Source organism: Staurois parvus, unplaced genomic scaffold (genome assembly GCF_062004578.1).
Source record: "Staurois parvus isolate SC_StPar_1 unplaced genomic scaffold, SC_StPar_1.0 ptg000578l, whole genome shotgun sequence".
Classification (NCBI taxonomy): Eukaryota; Metazoa; Chordata; class Amphibia; order Anura; family Ranidae; genus Staurois; species Staurois parvus.
In genome coordinates this window covers 6,240,895-6,260,245 of record NW_028318374.1, presented here as the reverse complement: position 1 = coordinate 6,260,245, position 19,351 = coordinate 6,240,895, and the positions used below count along the sequence as shown (strand labels likewise).

The window sequence follows — 19,351 nt, the reverse complement described above, 5'->3', positions numbered from 1 at the left end:
ACCTGTATTTCTGTTCAATAAAAAGTTGCAGTTGCACCTAAGCTAGTGTCATCTATTTCTAGGGTGCAATGCCCAGCTATAATACCTTGGTCCTGTGTCCCAGCAGCGAGGAAGCAGTTCTCTGATGGAAGCACCCAGGTGGGGTGCCAGGTGGTCCGTCATAGTACATAACAGAGCTCCTGCTGTTGTAAATAGTGAAGGCCTTCCCATTACAGTAGCAGGTGTTGGGAGGCAACTCCAGAAACACTGGTAGCCCCTTAGGGCCATTCAAACTGCATATGTAAGCAGTGCGTGGTCTTCTTCTCTAGCTAAGCTTAACTAGAAAAGGAGACCACGCACTGTGCTACTGTGCAGCTTCAATGGCCCAGAGTGGACATTAGGTGCAACTCACTGATTGCTCTCACTTGTTCTCTGGAAGCTTAAAAATGCTAACCCCCCCCCCCCCAAAAAAAAAAAAAAATCAGCTGCAAACTCTGCTGAGGCATTGGTCACATGGTCACGTCCATGAGGATCATGGGGCACAGATGTATGGACAGACCCAGGCAATAAGCAGGCATGGACACTGCTGCCTTAACACCCTCCATATTCTTCAGGCCAGCAGAAAACAGGAAGTCAATGCAGTTGTAATGTTTCAGTCCATCAGAGGTCATCTGGAAAATTGTTAGGCTACAAATACTTGTTTTTTGCATTTGTGAGCCCTTGCAGCACCTGAGTTGAATGTGGCTAAGAGAACCAAGTAGATGTAAGGTGCTACTGCATACAAAGACATTTTATACAATGGAGGGCTTTCCACTATGTGGCAACAGTTAGGTAAAGACCATTTTCTGTTCCAGCAGGACTTTGCCCCACAGGTCTATAAAGCCATGTTATGACGAGTTTGGTGAGGAGGAACTGAGTGACAAGTGCATTTCCTTGACCTACAAAAAACATTTGGGAGTTGCAATGCTCACTGTGTGCCAGATCTTCTCACCAACATAATCACCTGTCCTTACAAATGTGCTTTTGACAAAATTGCCACACATTCTCTCAGATACACTCTAAAATCTTATGGAAAGCTTCCCAAAAGAATGGAGGCTGTTATAACCTCAAGGAGTGACCAATGCCATATACACTCACTGGCCACTTTGAGTACACCTTGCTAGTACCAGGTTGGACCCCCTTTTTTGCCTTCAGAACTGCCTTAATTCTTCATGGCATAGATTCAACAAGGTGTTGGAAAGATTCCTCAGAAATTTTGGTCCATATTGACATGATAGCATCAAGCAGTTGCTGCAGATTTGTTGGCTGCACATCCATAATGCGAATCTCCCATTCCACCAAATCCCAAAGGTGCTGTATTGGATTGAGATCTGGTGACTGTGGAGAACATTGGAGTACAGTGAACTCATTGTCATGTTCAAGAAACCAATTTGAGATGATTTGAGCTTTGTTACATGGTGCATTATCGTGCTGGAAGGAGCCATCAGAAGATCGATACACTGTAGTCATAAAGGAATGGACATGGTCAGCAACAAAACTCAGGTAGGCTGTGGCATTTAAAAAATGCTAAATTGGTACTAAGGGGCCCAAAGTGTGCCAAGAAAATATCTCCCACACCATTACACCACCACCCCCAGCGTGAACCATTAATACAAGGCAGGATGGATTAATGCTTTCATGTTGTTTACAACAAATTCTGACCCTACCATCTGAATTTCGCAGCTGAAATCAAGCCTCATCAGACCTGGCAACGTTTTTCCAATCTTCTATATTCCAATTTTTGTAAACCTGTGTGAATTATAGCCTCTGTTTCCTATTCTTATCTGACAGGAGTGGCACCCAGTGTGGTCTTCTGCTGCTGTAGCCCATCTGCTTCAAGGTTCGACGTGTTGTGCGTTCAGAGAAGGTATTCTGCATAGTTTGGTTGTAGCAAGTGGTTATTTGAGTTATTGTTGCCTTTCTATCATCTCAAACCAGTCTGCCCATTCTCCTTTGATCTCAACAAGGCATTTTCATCCACACAACTGCTGCTCACTTGATACTTTCTCTTTCTCAGACCATTCTCTGTAAACCCTAGAGATGGTTGTGCATGAAAATCCCAGTAGATCACCACTTTTTGAAATACTTAGACCAGCCAGTCTGGCACCAACAGCCATGCCACGTTCAAAGTCACTTAAATCCTCTTTCTTCCCTATTCTGGTTCTCGGTTTGAACTTCAGCAAGTCGTCTTCACCACGTCTAGAAGCCTAAATGCATTGAGTTGCTGCCATGTGATTGGCTGATTAGCAATCTGTGTTAGCAAGCAATTGAACAGGTGTCGGGGAGGGGAGGAGCCCCGACGTCACCCGGTACCCAAGGAAGGCAGGCACATACTCTGAACGGCAGACACGCTGGCTGTAAGAGATCGTGGATGTTTTAACCAAAACGCTTAATATTCTTAATATATGTGAGTGCATATGGGCACACAATAAAGTGTTTTATGTAAGGATAAGGCACTATGTTTATGTCTTCTTTATACTGAGGAAAAATTCTTGGGAAGAGATTAAGCGAGGGATTCCTGCGGTGGTGTGAATAAGAGAGGAGAGTCACGTTCCAGCAGCAACTGGGAGATACTCACCAATATTGTTATGACGCAATATATGATCCAAAGTTCCAATAGGTGAACAAAAGCGAGTTTTGCCTTTTAGTAGGCATCAAAGGAGGTGAGCGCATATTGAGATCACAATAAGAAGTCACTTGGAATGGACATTTGTTCACTTTTGAATTTTTCACGTTTGGACTGATCACTTTTATTAACAGTAAATTTTAATGGTCACTTATTATCTGGATATATGTTGTTTCACGTTAACACAAACGACTTTTATCACTAATGTATACTTTTGAAAGGTTATAGTTTAAGTATATGATATTTTTTAGGAGCGCGGCACTATTGTTTGAAATTTTATACATGCCACGTTTAAAGTCACTTAAATCCTCTTTCTTCCCTATTCTGGTTCTCGGTTTGAACTTCAGCAAGTTGTCTTCACCACGTCTAGAAGCCTAAATGCATTGAGTTGCTGCCATGTGATTGGCTGATTAGCAATCTGTGTTACCAAGCAATTGAACAGGTGTACCTAATAAAGAGGCCGGTGAGTGTAAATGCTTTAAATATTTTTTTTAATCAGACTCTATGTATTCATTGCATGACAGTACATAGTTCTGATTATATTAGACCCGAAGATGCCACTGTGATGGACACAATGCGCTTTGGTCTTTTGGAGTCCACTCATGCCAATTAAAGTGACCCAGTTATCTCTCACTTAAATCCTCTTTCTTCCCTATTCTGGTTCTCGGTTTGAACTTCAGCAAGTCATCTTCACCACGTCTAGAAGCCTAAATGCATTGAGTTGCTGCCATGTGATTGGCTGATTAGCAATCTGTGTTACCAAGCAATTGAACAGGTATACCTAATAAAGAGGCCAGTGAGTGTAAATGCTTTAAATAGTTTTTTTAATCAGACTCAATGTATTCATTGCATGACAGTACATAATTCTGATTATATTAGACCCGAAGATGCCACTGTGATGGACACAATGCGCTTTTGGAGTCCACTCATGCCAATTAAAGTGACCCAGTTATCTCTCAGATCTACAAGGACACCTTTAAATCCGGAATTAATGGTGCTTCAGTATCACAGAGTGCTGCCTGGGGGCCACTATGTGTTTTTTAACCTCTGTACTGTGTACGCTGTCTGTGAGCGAGAACACCATCCTGCATCCCAGACTGTTTATTGTTTCGCCACGGTATCCAAGCTGTAAATCTTATTCGTGCACAAAGAACCTCTTGGCCTAAATACTCCCTGAGCATGAAATAGGTTTTAAAATCCACTTCTATACACAAGACATCTCAAGCAGAGGGCAGCAGCAATCAGGCACCAGATAGGTAGTAGAGAAGCACCCAGCGAGAACGGGATCCTTATAATAACATTATTCAGGTTTTGAATGATTCAAACTTCTCTGCAGCAAATATTAGATCTTATCGCCAAACTTTCTAGGAAAGGAAAGTGGGATTTATTTTTTGCCAGCATTTAAGCTGAGCTACAGGCAAACAGCTAAATACACAGATAAAATACATTTACGGGAGCTAAGATGATATACTCAGCTCTGACCCCCCGCACAGTCTAGGAGACCTGAATTTTATCTTCTACAGTTAAATAATACTAAATTCGTCCATAGACGGATCCAGGGGCGGACTGACAACTAATGGGGCCCCCGGTTAATAGGGGATCATGGGGCCCCTGTGTCCTTGCCCAAACTCAAAAAAGCCTATGAAAAAGGTAACAGGGGCATCTTATGGGGCCCCCTACTGACCCCGGGTGCTCGGGCAGTGCCTGAGTTTCCAAATGGTCAGTCCACCCCTGGACAGATCAAATCTTGGCCGGGTTCAGCAGGGACCGGCTGAGATTCGGTCCATCTATGGGTAAGCTGGTTGTACTGAAGTTGATCTATCGATTGACTTTAGTACAACCAGCCTGTTGGATTTGCTTTTGATTGTGATCACTGTTGGTGGCTTTAGCCACTAGCAGAGATCATTGTGTTCTGCCAGCTGGGAAGGCTCCCTGCCGGCAGAACACAATAGCTCTGCGGGAGATCTGGGGAATCGAGCAATTTTCATTCCTTCCATCCGTGGTGCAACGAAAGAAAATCGTATCATCTAAGGCTAGGTTGACACGATTGAAGTGCGATTATGTAGTGCAACGTTGACACGATCTTGATGCGTTATTTTGCTATTTTTATGCCTCCGTGATTTTGGTTTTGTCCAGTGATAAGCATATCTGCTGTGAAATGGGAAAAAAGTAGTGAAATCACATCAGATCATATGTAGATGCATATTTGGTGCTTCCCATAGTATAATACCGTTTAATAAGAACATTCAATGTTCAGCTCGTAGTACATCATTTCCGGTCACGTGGGGACGCATGTCCGGACGTAGCGGCCATATTGGTTTCCCTCCCTGTATGTGAATACACCCATGGTATGAGGTGGAAAGCGCTGTATACAAAGGAATACATGTGAGTGGAATCAGTATGTTACATTGAATGTTCTTATTAAACGGTATTATACTATGGGAAGCTCTGTTGGGTCCTATATGACCCTTGAGAGGAGGTGGAGTGGAAGTCCTGTGGTCCCTCGCTGAGCTGCCTGGAGTAAAGGATTGCCTGTGAGGAAAGTCTTTGCCTTGTGGCCCTGTGTGGGTCTGGGCGGGGAGGTGAGCAGGCATTGCTGCCATTGGAGGATTCCTTTTTTGAGCACTAGAAGTGGAGATCACTGAGTGTTTCACACTATATGCATGGACTTTTTTTGAGTGTAATTTAGACACCGTGTATATAGACCCATCACCCAACTATATTTAAATTAAGTTTACTCTGTTATTTTGTATATCACATAATTTATGAATCACGTTTTCATTTGATGAAAAAATCACAGTTTATCTCAATTTATAGGATTGTCACTATGTATTGTGGATAGGTACACTTTTTTTATTTTTGGAATTATGATTATTGATTTCATATCACTGATTTATCCAAGGATTATTTATCAATATAACATTTGGCAATTTATCACGGATTAATTAATGAGGTAATTAGGGTATTTATGTATGAGATATACAGTCATGGCCGAAATTGTTGGCACCCTTGATATTTCTCCAGGAAATCATGTATTTCTCACGAAACGTATTGCATTAACACATGTTTTGCTATACACATGTTTATTCCCTTTGTGTGTATTGGGACAAAACAAAAAAAGGGAGGAAAGAAAGCAAATTCGACATAATGTCACACAAACCTCCAAAAATGGGCTGGACAAAAGTATTGGCACCCTTTCACAACTGCGGATAAATAAGAATGTTACAAGCATGTGATGCTCCTGTAAACTCACCTGGGGCAAGTAACAGGTGTGGGCAATATAGAAATCACACCTGAAAGCAGATAAAAAGGAGAGACGTTCACTTAACCTTTGCATTGTGTGTCTGTCTGTGCCACACTAAGCATGGACAACAGAAAGAGGAGACGAGAACTGTCTGAGGACCTGAGAACCAAAATTGTGGCAAAATATCAACAATCTCAAGGTTACAAGTCCATCTCCAGAGAACTAGATTTGCCTTTGTCCACAGTGCGCAACATTATCAAGAAGTTTGCAACCCATGGCACTGTAGCTAATCTCCCTGGTCGTGGACGGATGAGGAAAATTGATGAAAGATTGCAACGCAGAATAGTCCGGATGGTGGATAAGCAGCCCCAAACATGTTCCAAAGACATTCAAGCTGTCCTGCAGGCTCAGGGAGCATCAGTGTCAGCGCGAACTATCCGTCGACATTTAAATGAAATGAAACGCTATGGCAGGAGACCCAGGAGGACCCCACTGCTGACACAGAGACATAAAAAAGCAAGACTACAGTTTGCCAAAATGTACTTGAGTAAGCCAAAAGCCTTCTGGGAAAACGTCTTGTGGACAGATGAGACCAAGATAGAGCTTTTCGGTAAAGCACATCATTCTACTGTTTACCGAAAACGGAATGAGGCCTACAAAGAACAAAACACAGTACCTACGGTAAAATATGGTGGAGGTTCAATGATGTTTTGGGGTTGTTTTGCTGCCTCTGGCACTGGGTGCCTTGACTGTGTGCAAGGCATCATGAAATCTGAGGATTACCAAAGGATTTTGGGTCGCACTGTAGGGCCCAGTGTCAGAAAGCTGGGTTTGCGTCCAAGATCCTGGGTCTTCCAGCAGGACAATGACCCCAAACATACGTCAAAAAGCACTCAGAAATGGATGGCAAAGAAGCGCTGGAGAGTTCTGAAGTGGCCAGCAATGAGCCCAGATCTAAATCCCATTGAACACCTGTGGAGAGATCTTAAAATTGCTGTTGGGAAAAGGTGTCCTTCCAATAAGAGAGACCTGGAGCTGTTTGCAAAGGAAGAGTGGTCCAAAATTCCGGGTGAGAGGTGTCAGAAGCTTATTGATGGTTATAGGAAGCGACTGATTTCAGTTATGTTTTCCAAAGGGTGTGCAACCAAATATTAAGTTAAGGGTGCCAATACTTTTGTCCAGCCCATTTTTGGGGTTTTGTGTGACATTATGTCATATTTGCTTTTCTGCCTCTGTTTTATATTTGTTCCAATACATACAAAGGGAATAAACATGTGTATAGCAAAACATGTGTTAATGCAATACCTTTTTTGTGTGAAATACTTGATTTTCAGGAAAAATATCAAGGGTGCCAACAATTTCGGCCATGACTGTATATGTATCGTAGTTTTCACCAATTAGACTCATTTTATTATACTTTATCACATTAAGGGATTGATTATAGGTTTGGATAGTATTTGAGACATTGTTGTGGGTATTTTTTAGCTATTTATTAGCGCTTCACTATTTTGGTATATGGTATCAGTGATCACATAGTCGCTGATCGTCGAGTTCTCACAGCCACTCTGATCAGACAGCAGGACTGTCAGCCACCACCAGGGCTGCTGTTATAACAGCCAACCTGACAGGGCCCCTCTTCAAAAAAAAAATACAAAACAGTTTACTATGCTTCAGTTATGAATGAACATTGAGTAATTGGTACCGATCACTCACTGTGTTCATTTAGGAAAGGAAAGGGCTGGTAAATGTGTGATATTTACCAGACCCTTCCCCCACTTTCCATCCTGAAGGATCCTATTTGATGGTGGGAAAGAGAGGAGGGAAGCCAGCAGCACTGTGGGGGTGGGAGCACACAGGGGGGCCTGGGCAGAATGGAGAAACGTATGGTGCACAGGGAGAGAGATGGGTTTGAAGGGCAGGGGGGGGGGGGGGCAATTACAGGAATTGATCCCCTATATGGCTTTCTCTGCAACAGCTGAAAGCCAGCTGCAGGGAGAGGAGAAGCCAGGTTTCAGCTGCTGCAGAGAGAACCATACAGGGGATCGGTTCCAGAAATTGCACCTCCGCTGTGCCGATCACCCTCCCTGCCCAATTGCAAATCACCCAGCTGCCCGGGCTCCCTGCTGGCTTGGGCCTCGTACAGGAGGACTGGTGGTACCCCCTTATCCACAGTCCTGCTCACCGCTGTCTGTTCTGCCCCCCATGTGTTCACTGGAGCTCCGGGCTGTGGAGGGGGAGGGAATGGCTGGCTCAGGCTCTCAGAGCTTTGCAGACCAAGCTGTCATTGTTAATGCTGCTGCCGCACAGTTGCCAATGTGCAGTGTGCAGAAAGAAATGGCCACAGGATATTACAGCGGGGATGCACTTGCAGCTGACTGAAGCCCCACCCACCTCTTGGGACAGCAGAACACTCATTGGCTGCTGTACAGCCTGGAAAAGGAAAAGACTGCTGGGAGCTGCTTGGAACTTTGAGGGATGTAGTCTGCACAAGACAATTCTCGTATCAAGCCAAGGACTGGATGGGACTACAAGTCCCAGGAGGACAGAAAGCTGCAGTAAAAAAAAGGAGAGAGAAGCCCGGGAGCAGAGCAGTCTCATATGGGATGTCAAAGGTGATCAGAGACTTGCCTGCTCAATTGGCGAGCTGCCTGTCATAAGTGTTTGCAGCAGTGTAGGGGAGAAACTGGGCTTCTGTATCTACATGGAGGGCACAGCTGTTGGAGAGACCCAATAAGTTGGACGAAAGGGCTGGTTCTCTGAAAGATTGCCATTACTGGGTCCCGAGTCACTGCCAACGCTGCCAGTTCTAGACACCAGGGAGTAGAAGGAGGTTTCATTATAGACTGCATAGTGGTGAGAGACCGCGGTCCACACAGACTGAATAGTGGTGAGAGGCCATGGTCCACACAGACTGCATAGTGGTGAGAGGCCATGGTCCACACAGACTGTGTGGTGGTGAGAGGCCATAGGCCACAATGCCCCTACCTACTTCTTAAAAGGGACCGTGTCATCTTGCTTTGGAATATAGTTTGGGTACTTATGCCCTATACTGTGGGACCTACTTAAACTGAGTGCTCCAATGCATTGCTCCCCAACGTGTAAAAGTATACTGGCCAGTGGGAGAGGTTTGGGGAGACTGAAGGAATATTTAGCTTCCAGTACTATCCGTTTAGTTAGAACTTCCCTAGATCCAGGGTTTTGATGAAAAGACATTTAAAGAGATCCTCTTTGTTTGTGGTGTTGTACAAAACTGTTATTTGTCATTGCTTTTTGCTATTGCCGTTCTGTATGTTACTTTGTGGGGAGCATTGCTAGAAGGGTTAGTGTCATCTGGAATCAGGAGACACATTCATCAGTGGCCTTCAGGGGTAGGTGATACATTTTTGAAGAAAAAAAAACCTTTTTCCACTCTAACTCAAATACTTTAAGAAGACCAAAATATGAGATTCTCTGCTTAATTCAAATTTCAGTATGCAGAGAAGAGAACGACTTCCAATATTTAGTGACCTCCTATGATAATTTCAGCCCTTTGAGTGCCAGGAAGATGGTAAAATATCTTCCCAATTCTCCAGAATGCCCTTGTTGATCAGCACAGATTGGAAATGACTTCACCGATCGTTAGGATTCCAGGCACATCCCCAGAATGCAAAGACTAAAAAAAAATAAAAAAGACGCATTGCTTGGCACTGGCTGGCTGGAATGAGATTCTGTGAGCCCGTTTATTGGCACAAAAGTGAGCTTGGTATGCTAAATGCAGACATCACCCCTTGTGCTGAGCCGCAATGACGATTATGAGTTGGCACGCTGCAAGCAGGACCACTTGGTGCTTCGCTGTCATTTTCTGCTAGCTACAAGTTCTCTCGTCTGCCCAGAGTCAGAATTTGTGTTCCGCATTAAATTACCCTTCATAATAAAACCATTAATTGTTAAGCCCATTTCCTTGCATGCTGCTTCATAACAAGTCATTGTTTGTTCATTATTAACAAACAGATGTTTTCGCCCCGCTGATTCTGAATAAAAGCACATAAAAATTGATTTCACGGATGACTTTTTTTTTATTTTTTTTTTTAGCACAAGACAAATGTATTCATATGGAATAATGCCTCCCCTGTGGTAAATTATGAAAGATATAGGAATTCTGTGGCTTTTTATAGGTCTGCGAATCAAGGGCATCTGATATCTGCCAAGTTATAATCATTTATACTAATATTTAATAAAAAGGACTCCTTCACATGAGGCATACTACAGCATTCACCTATGCAATGGCGGTGTTATCTTGCATGGAGATGCATGCACAGGTGTTCCTTGCATCCCTGCACAAGTAGTTTCATTGAGGTCTATTGGGTCGTTCTGGCTGCATGGACACAGCCATTGATCCATATTTGACATTCGGGCCGTAGTGAGTGCACAGCCCTTAATGTAGACATTGTGCATTCAGGGTCAGGTACCCAAATGGGTTTCAAGTTGGGAGCAGCAGCTTTGTCTGTGCAACCGCTTCATCCCAACATACATCAATGGGACTGCCTGCATAGGGATGCACAGAACACCTGTGCATCCCCATGCAGGTAAACATGGCCCTCGCATGGACATTAGTACAACCCACATGAAAGTGGCCTGAAGGCCATAAAAAGATAGGATTATATGGACTCCCAGTGATCCAAACAATGAGACAGCTACCAGAGTTTAGCTAGAACGACCTATTCACCACATGGGTCTTCAGAGACATGGCAATTTCTGAAGGCTCTGGACCTGGAAAGTCTTCCATGCAGGGGCGGACTGACCATTTGGAAACTCGGGCACTGCCCGAGGGCCCAGGGATAGTAGGGGGCCCCATGAGATGCCCCTGGTACCTTTTTCATAGGCATTTTTGAGTTTGGGCAAGGACACAGGGGCCCCATGATCCCCTATTGCCCAGGGGCCCCAGGAGTTGTCAGTCCACCCCTGCTTCCATGGCTAACTTTTTACCAAAACGGGGTCTTGGATGCACCTTCAGCAGATTCCAGTACCCAAGGGTCACTTCCAGGGAAGGAAGGGGTTATCCTGGGCTGGCCTACAGTTCTTTTGTTTGCCAGCATCCCATCCTCCTGTAGTCAGCAGTATAACCCAAAGTTAAATACATTTTTTGTCTGTCATCGGACAACAAATAAATGAAAGTTAACACACCTATTCATGTTCTCTTGGTGGTGGGTCACAGGCTAATGAAGTATCATTGATTATGTGGTCTCTGTTAATCAGGAATATCACAGTCCAGACACAGCCTCATATTGAGCGCTGTACATAGACCTCAAATGTTAGCAGAGACCGTAAAACCCAGTGGTCGCCAAATTGCTGGCCTTAACCGGCACTTGGAGCACTATGCCTCCCACAGGTACTGGGCACTATTCCTCCCACTGACCCCAATAATGGGGTACTATTTCTCCCACTTACATCGTTGATGGGGCACTATTGGGGACGTACGGGGATGGCAGGAAATTTGAAAATTTTAAAAGTGACATTCACTAAAATCACATAGTAAAACATTTCTGTATCAAACCATTTCACATACATTTTGTCCCGAGTAATTTGTCCTGTGCCCTGCCTGCATTTTTACTGTTCTTTCTGCCTGGAAACTGAGAAACGTCCATGGTGTCCAAAAAGCGTCCAAAAAGCGACTTTGATGTGCGAACTTGGCGCTCTTTTTCAAATTTCAGTGTTTTTGGTTTGATTATATTATTGAATAAAATATATTATTATTATTATATTATTATTTTTATGCTTATTTATTAAATTATAATTTATGATTTTGTGTTTCAAATTTTATCCTACCCGGGATGTTTACTAGACTGTTGTTCTGACAGATTTCAGTGAGTTATTCTTAAAAATTACAGGCCTACAATAAAAAAACTACATATTTCCATGCAAAAAAATGTACCGCTTTGAGCACAGAAATATGGACATAATCAGACTGCTAGGGAGGCTACACAAGGTCCTACAAAACGCTTCATGATTCGAGCGTGTTCATCATGCCGTCCAGTGCTATAGGGAGTTGCATCCACCAAGTGCGTATTACGTACATAATGCAGAGCAATACACCAGTGCAATCTAGCGGAAGCCTATCATTAGAGGAAGATTAATCTTACATTTCCCTGTCGGTGTGGCAGTTACCAGAGCTGAACTGGAGATGCTACAAATTGGTTCCTGCGGAGAGACTCCAGGCTGAGACAAAGCCGAAGACAATAAGAGGATGAGAAAAGTGCTTACTTGGTCCTCAAAGGACAGCGCTTGAGCCACGTCGCGAGGAAAGCCGTCTATAACGATCCCCTCCGAGTCGGGAATTTGCATTAATTTCTGCTTTATTTCGGTAATTGTCGTTTCCTGGAGGAGAAAGGAAAAGGGACATTAATTGCTGGTGTTGTTAATCAGTTAAGGTTAAGTGATTCGCAGAGGTGAAGTCGCACTACCTGTGGCGCTAATTCCCCCGTGGTTATTATCTTGGCGATTAGGCTCCATTTTCTGTTGCTGCTCGTGTTGTGGATCTTTTTCCTCAACAGCTCACCCACTGATATGTATTCAAAGCCATACCGCTCTGCTATTTTCAAGCTCTGAGTCCCTTTCCCGCTGCCAGGCCCACCTAGGGGTGAAGAAAAATGAAGATAAGAAAAAAAATAGCGAGCAATTAGCCACACAAATAGCAGGCAATTAACTAGGAAAACAGCTTCTGCAGCTAAAATAGTTCGAGAAAATTGACAAAGATAATAATTGTTAAAGCTGAACTCCATGCAGATATAAAAAGACACATTAATGCAGTTAGGTGTTCTGTTAAAGCAAGCAGAACTCCTGCCAAAAATACAATATGAGTAGCCAAAAGATAAAGTAACAAAACCTGCAATAATCCCCTTCAGACCAGAGGTTTCCCCCGCAGTACTTCTTTCTACAGCTAGGTGTCTGATGGCCAGCATGATTCAAAACACTTCCTCTGAACTCAGGTTGTCCTAGACCCACCCCCAGCCTGTGACTGGACAGTAAAAAGAGAAGTAGAACAGGGATGAGCTCATCTCCCTGCCACTCTGCTCTCTCCTCCAATCAACAATGCTTCTTTGTCAGCACATGAACTGATTGGTTTCTTGTGCTGCCTCTTCCTCTCACTCCAGCCCTGCTGTACAGGGATTACAGGAGGCGGATATCAGGTCAGCAGGTATTTACACTGCGTATAGTTAAAAATACATTTAGTCATGTACAGTATGTTAGCAAAATTTTGTCAATCAGCGGCTGCAGCCATTGCCTGCAATTGCTGATCAGTGTATTCTGACAGCAGAAGAGTTACAGTGGATGCATTAATAACCCTCTGCAATGGTGTTAGCAGGGCTTTTTTCTCAGAGAATAGGTGCAGGAACTCCCCGCTTGGCTCTGCCCCCTTACCCACCTCCGAACACCGTCCCTTGGCTCCAGCCCCTTAGCCACCTCCGACCACCGTCCCTTGGCTCCAGCCCCTTACCCACCTCCGACCACCGTCCCTTGGCTCCAGCCCCTTACCCACCTCCGACCACCGTCCCTTGGCTCCAGCCCCTTACCCACCTCCGACCACCGTCCCTTGGCTCCAGCCCCTTACCCACCTCCGACCACCGTCCCTTGGCTCCAGCCCTTTACCCACCTCTGACCACCGTCCCTTGGCTCCAGCCCCTTACCCACCTCCGACCACCGTCCCTTGGCTCCAGCCCCTTACCCACCTCTGACCACCGTCCCTTGGCTCCAGCCCCTTACCCGCCTCCAACCACCGTCCCTTGGCTCCAGCCCTTTACCCACCTCTGACCACCGTCCCTTGGCTCCAGCCCCTTACCCGCCTCCAACCACCGTCCCTTGGCTCCAGCCCTTTACCCACCTCTGACCACCGTCCCTTGGCTCCAGCCCCTTACCCACCTCCGACCACCGTCCCTTGGCTCCAGCCCCTTACCCACCTCTGACCACCGTCCCTTGGCTCCAGCCCCTTACCCACCTTCGACCACCGTCCCTTGGATCCAGCCCCTTAGCCACCTCCGACCACCGTCTCTTGGCTCCAGCCCCTTACCCACCTCCGACCACCGTCCCTTGGCTCCAGCCCTTTACCCACCTCTGACCACCGTCCCTTGGCTCCAGCCCCTTACCCGCCTCCAACCACCGTCCCTTGGCTCCAGCCCTTTACCCACCTCTGACCACCGTCCCTTGGCTCCAGCCCCTTACCCACCTCCGACCACCGTCCCTTGGCTCCAGCCCCTTACCCACCTCTGACCACCGTCCCTTGGCTCCAGCCCCTTACCCACCTTCGACCACCGTCCCTTGGATCCAGCCCCTTAGCCACCTCCGACCACCGTCCCTTGGCTCCAGCCCCTTACCCACCTCCGACCACCGTCCCTTTGCTCCAGCCCCTTAGCCACCGCCGACCACCGTCCCTTGGCTCCAGCCCCTTACCCGCTTCCAACCACCGTCCCTTGGCTCCAGCCCTTTACCCACCTCTGACCACCGTCCCTTGGCTCCAGCCCCTTACCCACCTCCGACCACCGTCCCTTGGCTCCAGCCCTTTACCCACCTCTGACCACCGTCCCTTGGCTCCAGCCCCTTACCCACCTCCGACCACCGTCCCTTGGCTCCAGCCCCTTACCCACCTCTGACCACCGTCCCTTGGCTCCAGCCCTTTACCCACCTCTGACCACCGTCCCTTGGCTCCAGCCCCTTACCCGCCTCCAACCACCGTCCCTTGGCTCCAGCCCTTTACCCACCTCTGACCACCGTCCCTTGGCTCCAGCCCCTTACCCACCTCCGACCACCGTCCCTTGGCTCCAGCCCTTTACCCACCTCTGACCACCGTCCCTTGGCTCCAGCCCCTTACCCACCTCCGACCACCGTCCCTTGGCTCCAGCCCCTTACCCACCTCTGACCACCGTCCCTTGGCTCCAGCCCTTTACCCACCTCTGACCACCGTCCCTTGGCTCCAGCCCCTTACCCGCCTCCAACCACCGTCCCTTGGCTCCAGCCCTTTACCCACCTCTGACCACCGTCCCTTGGCTCCAGCCCCTTACCCACCTCCGACCACCGTCCCTTGGCTCCAGCCCCTTACCCACCTCTGACCACCGTCCCTTGGCTCCAGCCCCTTACCCACCTTCGACCACCGTCCCTTGGATCCAGCCCCTTAGCCACCTCCGACCACCGTCCCTTGGCTCCAGCCCCTTACCCACCTCCGACCACCGTCCCTTGGCTCCAGCCCCTTACCCACCTCCGACCACCGTCCCTTGGCTCCAGCCCCTTACCCGCCTCCAACCACCGTCCCTTGGCTCCAGCCCTTTACCCACCTCTGACCACCGTTCCTTGGCTCCAGCCCCTTACCCGCCTCCAACCACCGTCCCTTGGCTCCAGCCCTTTACCCACCTCTGACCACCGTTCCTTGGCTCCAGCCCCTTACCCACCTCCAACCACCGTCCCTTGGCTCCAGCCCTTTACCCACCTCTGACCACCGTCCCTTTGCTCCAGCCCCTTACCCACCTCCGACCACCGTCCCTTGGCTCCAGCCCCTTACCCACCTCTGACCACCGTCCCTTGGATCCAGCCCCTTACCCACCTCCGACCACCGTCCCTTGGCTCCAGCCCCTTACCCACCTCCGACCACCGTCCCTTGGCTCCAGCCCCTTACCCACCTCCGACCACCGTCCCTTGGCTCCAGCCCCTTACCCACCTCCGACCACCGTCCCTTGGCTCCAGCCCCTTACCCGCCTCCAACCACCGTCCCTTGGCTCCAGCCCTTTACCCACCTCTGACCACCGTCCCTTGGCTCCAGCCCCTTACCCACCTCCGACCACCGTCCCTTGGCTCCAGCCCCTTACCCACCTCTGACCACCGTCCCTTGGCTCCAGCCCCTTACCCGCCTCCAACCACCGTCCCTTGGCTCCAGCCCTTTACCCACCTCTGACCACCGTCCCTTGGCTCCAGCCCCTTACCCGCCTCCAACCACCGTCCCTTGGCTCCAGCCCTTTACCCACCTCTGACCACCGTCCCTTGGCTCCAGCCCCTTACCCACCTCCGACCACCGTCCCTTGGCTCCAGCCCCTTACCCACCTCTGACCACCGTCCCTTGGCTCCAGCCCCTTACCCACCTTCGACCACCGTCCCTTGGATCCAGCCCCTTACCCACCTCCGACCACCGTCCCTTGGCTCCAGCCCCTTACCCACCTCCGACCACCGTCCCTTGGCTCCAGCCCCTTAGCCACCTCTGACCACCGTCCCTTGGCTCCAGCCCCTTACCCACCTCCGACCACCGTCCCTTGGCTCCAGCCCCTTACCCACCTCCGACCACCGTCCCTTGGCTCCAGCCCCTTACCCGCCTCCAACCACCGTCCCTTGGCTCCAGCCCTTTACCCACCTCTGACCACCGTCCCTTGGCTCCAGCCCCTTACCCACCTCCGACCACCGTCCCTTGGCTCCAGCCCCTTACCCACCTCTGACCACCGTCCCTTGGCTCCAGCCCCTTACCCGCCTCCAACCACCGTCCCTTGGCTCCAGCCCTTTACCCACCTCTGACCACCGTCCCTTGGCTCCAGCCCCTTACCCGCCTCCAACCACCGTCCCTTGGCTCCAGCCCTTTACCCACCTCTGACCACCGTTCCTTGGCTCCAGCCCCTTACCCGCCTCCAACCACCGTCCCTTGGCTCCAGCCCTTTACCCACCTCTGACCACCGTCCCTTGGCTCCAGCCCCTTACCCACCTCCGACCACCGTCCCTTGGCTCCAGCCCCTTACCCACCTCTGACCACCGTCCCTTGGCTCCAGCCCCTTACCCACCTCCGACCACCGTCCCTTGGCTCCAGCCCCTTAGCCACCTCCGACCACCGTCCCTTGGCTCCAGCCCCTTACCCGCCTCCGACCACCGTCCCTTGGCTCCAGCCCCTTACCCACCTCCGACCACCGTCCCTTGGCTCCAGCCCCTTACCCGCCTCCAACCACCATCCCTTGGCTCCAGCCCTTTACCCACCTCTGACCACCGTCCCTTGGCTCCAGCCCCTTACCCGCCTCCGACCACCGTCCCTTGGCTCCAGCCCTTTACCCACCTCTGACCACCGTCCCTTGGCTCCAGCCCCTTACCCACCTCCGACCACCGTCCCTTGGCTCCAGCCCCTTACCCACCTCTGACCACCGTCCCTTGGCTCCAGCCCCTTATCCACCTTCGACCACCGTCCCTTGGATCCAGCCCCTTACCCACCTCCGACCACCGTCCCTTGGCTCCAGCCCCTTACCCACCTCCGACCACCGTCCCTTGGCTCCAGCCCCTTAGCCACCTCCGACCACCATCCCTTGGCTCCAGCCCTTTACCCACCTCTGACCACCGTCCCTTGGCTCCAGCCCCTTACCCGCCTCCGACCACCGTCCCTTGGCTCCAGCCCTTTACCCACCTCTGACCACCGTCCCTTGGCTCCAGCCCCTTACCCACCTCCGACCACCGTCCCTTGGCTCCAGCCCCTTACCCACCTCTGACCACCGTCCCTTGGCTCCAGCCCCTTATCCACCTTCGACCACCGTCCCTTGGATCCAGCCCCTTACCCACCTCCGACCACCGTCCCTTGGCTCCAGCCCCTTACCCACCTCCGACCACCGTCCCTTGGCTCCAGCCCCTTAGCCACCTCCGACCACCGTCCCTTGGCTCCAGCCCCTTACCCACCTCCGACCACTGTCCCTTGGCTCCAGCCCCTTACCCACCTCCGACCACCGCCCCTTGGCTCCAGCCCCTTACCCACCTCCGACCCCCGTCCCTGGCCCCTACCCACCTCCCAGTACCACCCCTTTTAGAAAATATAGTACCAAGTATCATTTGGAGGTGCTATGGAATTTGTTAATGATAGCACAAAAAGCAGTAATACAGACCCCTTCAGCCAGCAACAATAGATCCTCCCTCAGCAACATTAGACCCTACAGCAACACCAGATCCCCCTGCAACTATGGACACTCCTGCAATAATGGACCCCCGGCAACAAAATACCACCCCAACAACAATAGATCCACCCCAACAATAACAGATCTCCCAGCAGGCAGCATCAATAGACTTCTCTCTTAACAGTAAATCCCCCCAGCAACATAAGACCCCTCAGTAACAATTGATCCCACAACAGTAACAGTAACCTCCCCAGCAAAAATAGATCCCCCGTCAATAGACCCTCCAACACACCTCAGAATCACTTAACATTAACATACATTCAGTGCTGGAGGTGGCAGAACTGCATCCCCCCTCATTCCCACTGAGAAAAAGCCCTGGGTGTTGGAGACTGCAGTAGTAGCCCCCAGCGTGTGTCAGTTGTTGAAATAATAGCCCTTGAAATAGGTGCCAGTGACCGCAATAATAACCCCATATTGGTGGTCAGTGGCAGTGCTATTTAATCGGGTGGATGCATTGGTAGTCGATGGCAATGCTGTTAACCTCATTCTTGCATTGATGGTCCATGGCCGTGCTAATTAAACCGCCATCCCCCCCACTATTGGTGATCAGTTGAAATGTTAAAGCAGAACTACACTGCATCTGAGCTTCAAAAACCAAAAATGCATTTTAATTCATTTTCAATATTCAAACTCCCCTATCCATCCATGTCTCCATGCTTTAGTTTGCTGTGAACTTTGAAAAACACCCCTTAGCATGTCTGACTGTGGCCATCTTGACTAAGGGCATATGATTCATCTAGCATTTACTTCCTGGAATCAATATGCCCTTAGCTCAGGCATGCAGTCAGGAGGGTGTGCTTAGCTGAGGAAAGCCCTCCTCCGCTCCTGAAGACTCCTGGGATGTGTGACATCATTTGCCTAGGCAAGAAACCAGAAAGTAATGGAAGAAATGCAAAAACAGTTTAAAACAAGTAAATATGATATACTTTCCTATCTATTTACTAGTGCTAGGAGCATAAGGATTCCAAATAATCCATGTTGACTGAGAGAGTGAAGTTCCACTTTAATTAACCCTTTTCCTGTGTTGGTGGTCCATGTCAGTGCTGTTGACTACCCTGCCCCTTTCTCTCCCCCTCTCTATGCACACAGCGACAGTGTTAATGTGCTCCCCCCACACACGGAACCGCTGCCCCTCCTGCCCACCCCTTGTCATTTGTGAACAAAGCCATGATCTGCACAGACACTGGGATTCACAAGTGTCATCTCTGAACATCATCTCAATCCAGAAAGTAGATGGTGATTCTGGATGATGCCTGAACAAGAATAACCCTCTCCTTCCGGAGAGGAGAGCAGATGAAGACATTGTCAAAGGGGGGGGGGGGGACTGTTATCTCTATGACAGCTAATAATTACCTGAGAATGTTACATGGAGACGTGTTACTTTGCATGGATGCACTTAACATATTTCTAATACAAAGTCCACTTCAATGTCTTAAAAAAAATTGTTTCTGTGTATAGCTTGTAATTACACACACTATATTGTCAAAAGTATTGGTCGGCCTGCCTTTACACACACATGAACTTTAATGGCCT

General features: G+C 48.9%; 1 protein-coding gene across 1 annotated transcript in view; it reads right to left on the bottom strand.

Annotated features, from left to right (window-relative positions):
• The window catches only part of AK5 (adenylate kinase 5), a 316,529-nt gene that overhangs the window by 244,167 nt on the left and 53,011 nt on the right, over positions 1-19,351 (bottom strand). The window contains exons 4-5 of the mRNA XM_089692186.1: positions 12,329-12,498; positions 12,129-12,242 (exon numbers count right to left, since the gene is read on the bottom strand). Coding sequence (XP_089548312.1) covers positions 12,129-12,242; positions 12,329-12,498 — 284 coding nt within the window. The remainder of the gene's footprint in view (positions 1-12,128; positions 12,243-12,328; positions 12,499-19,351) is intronic.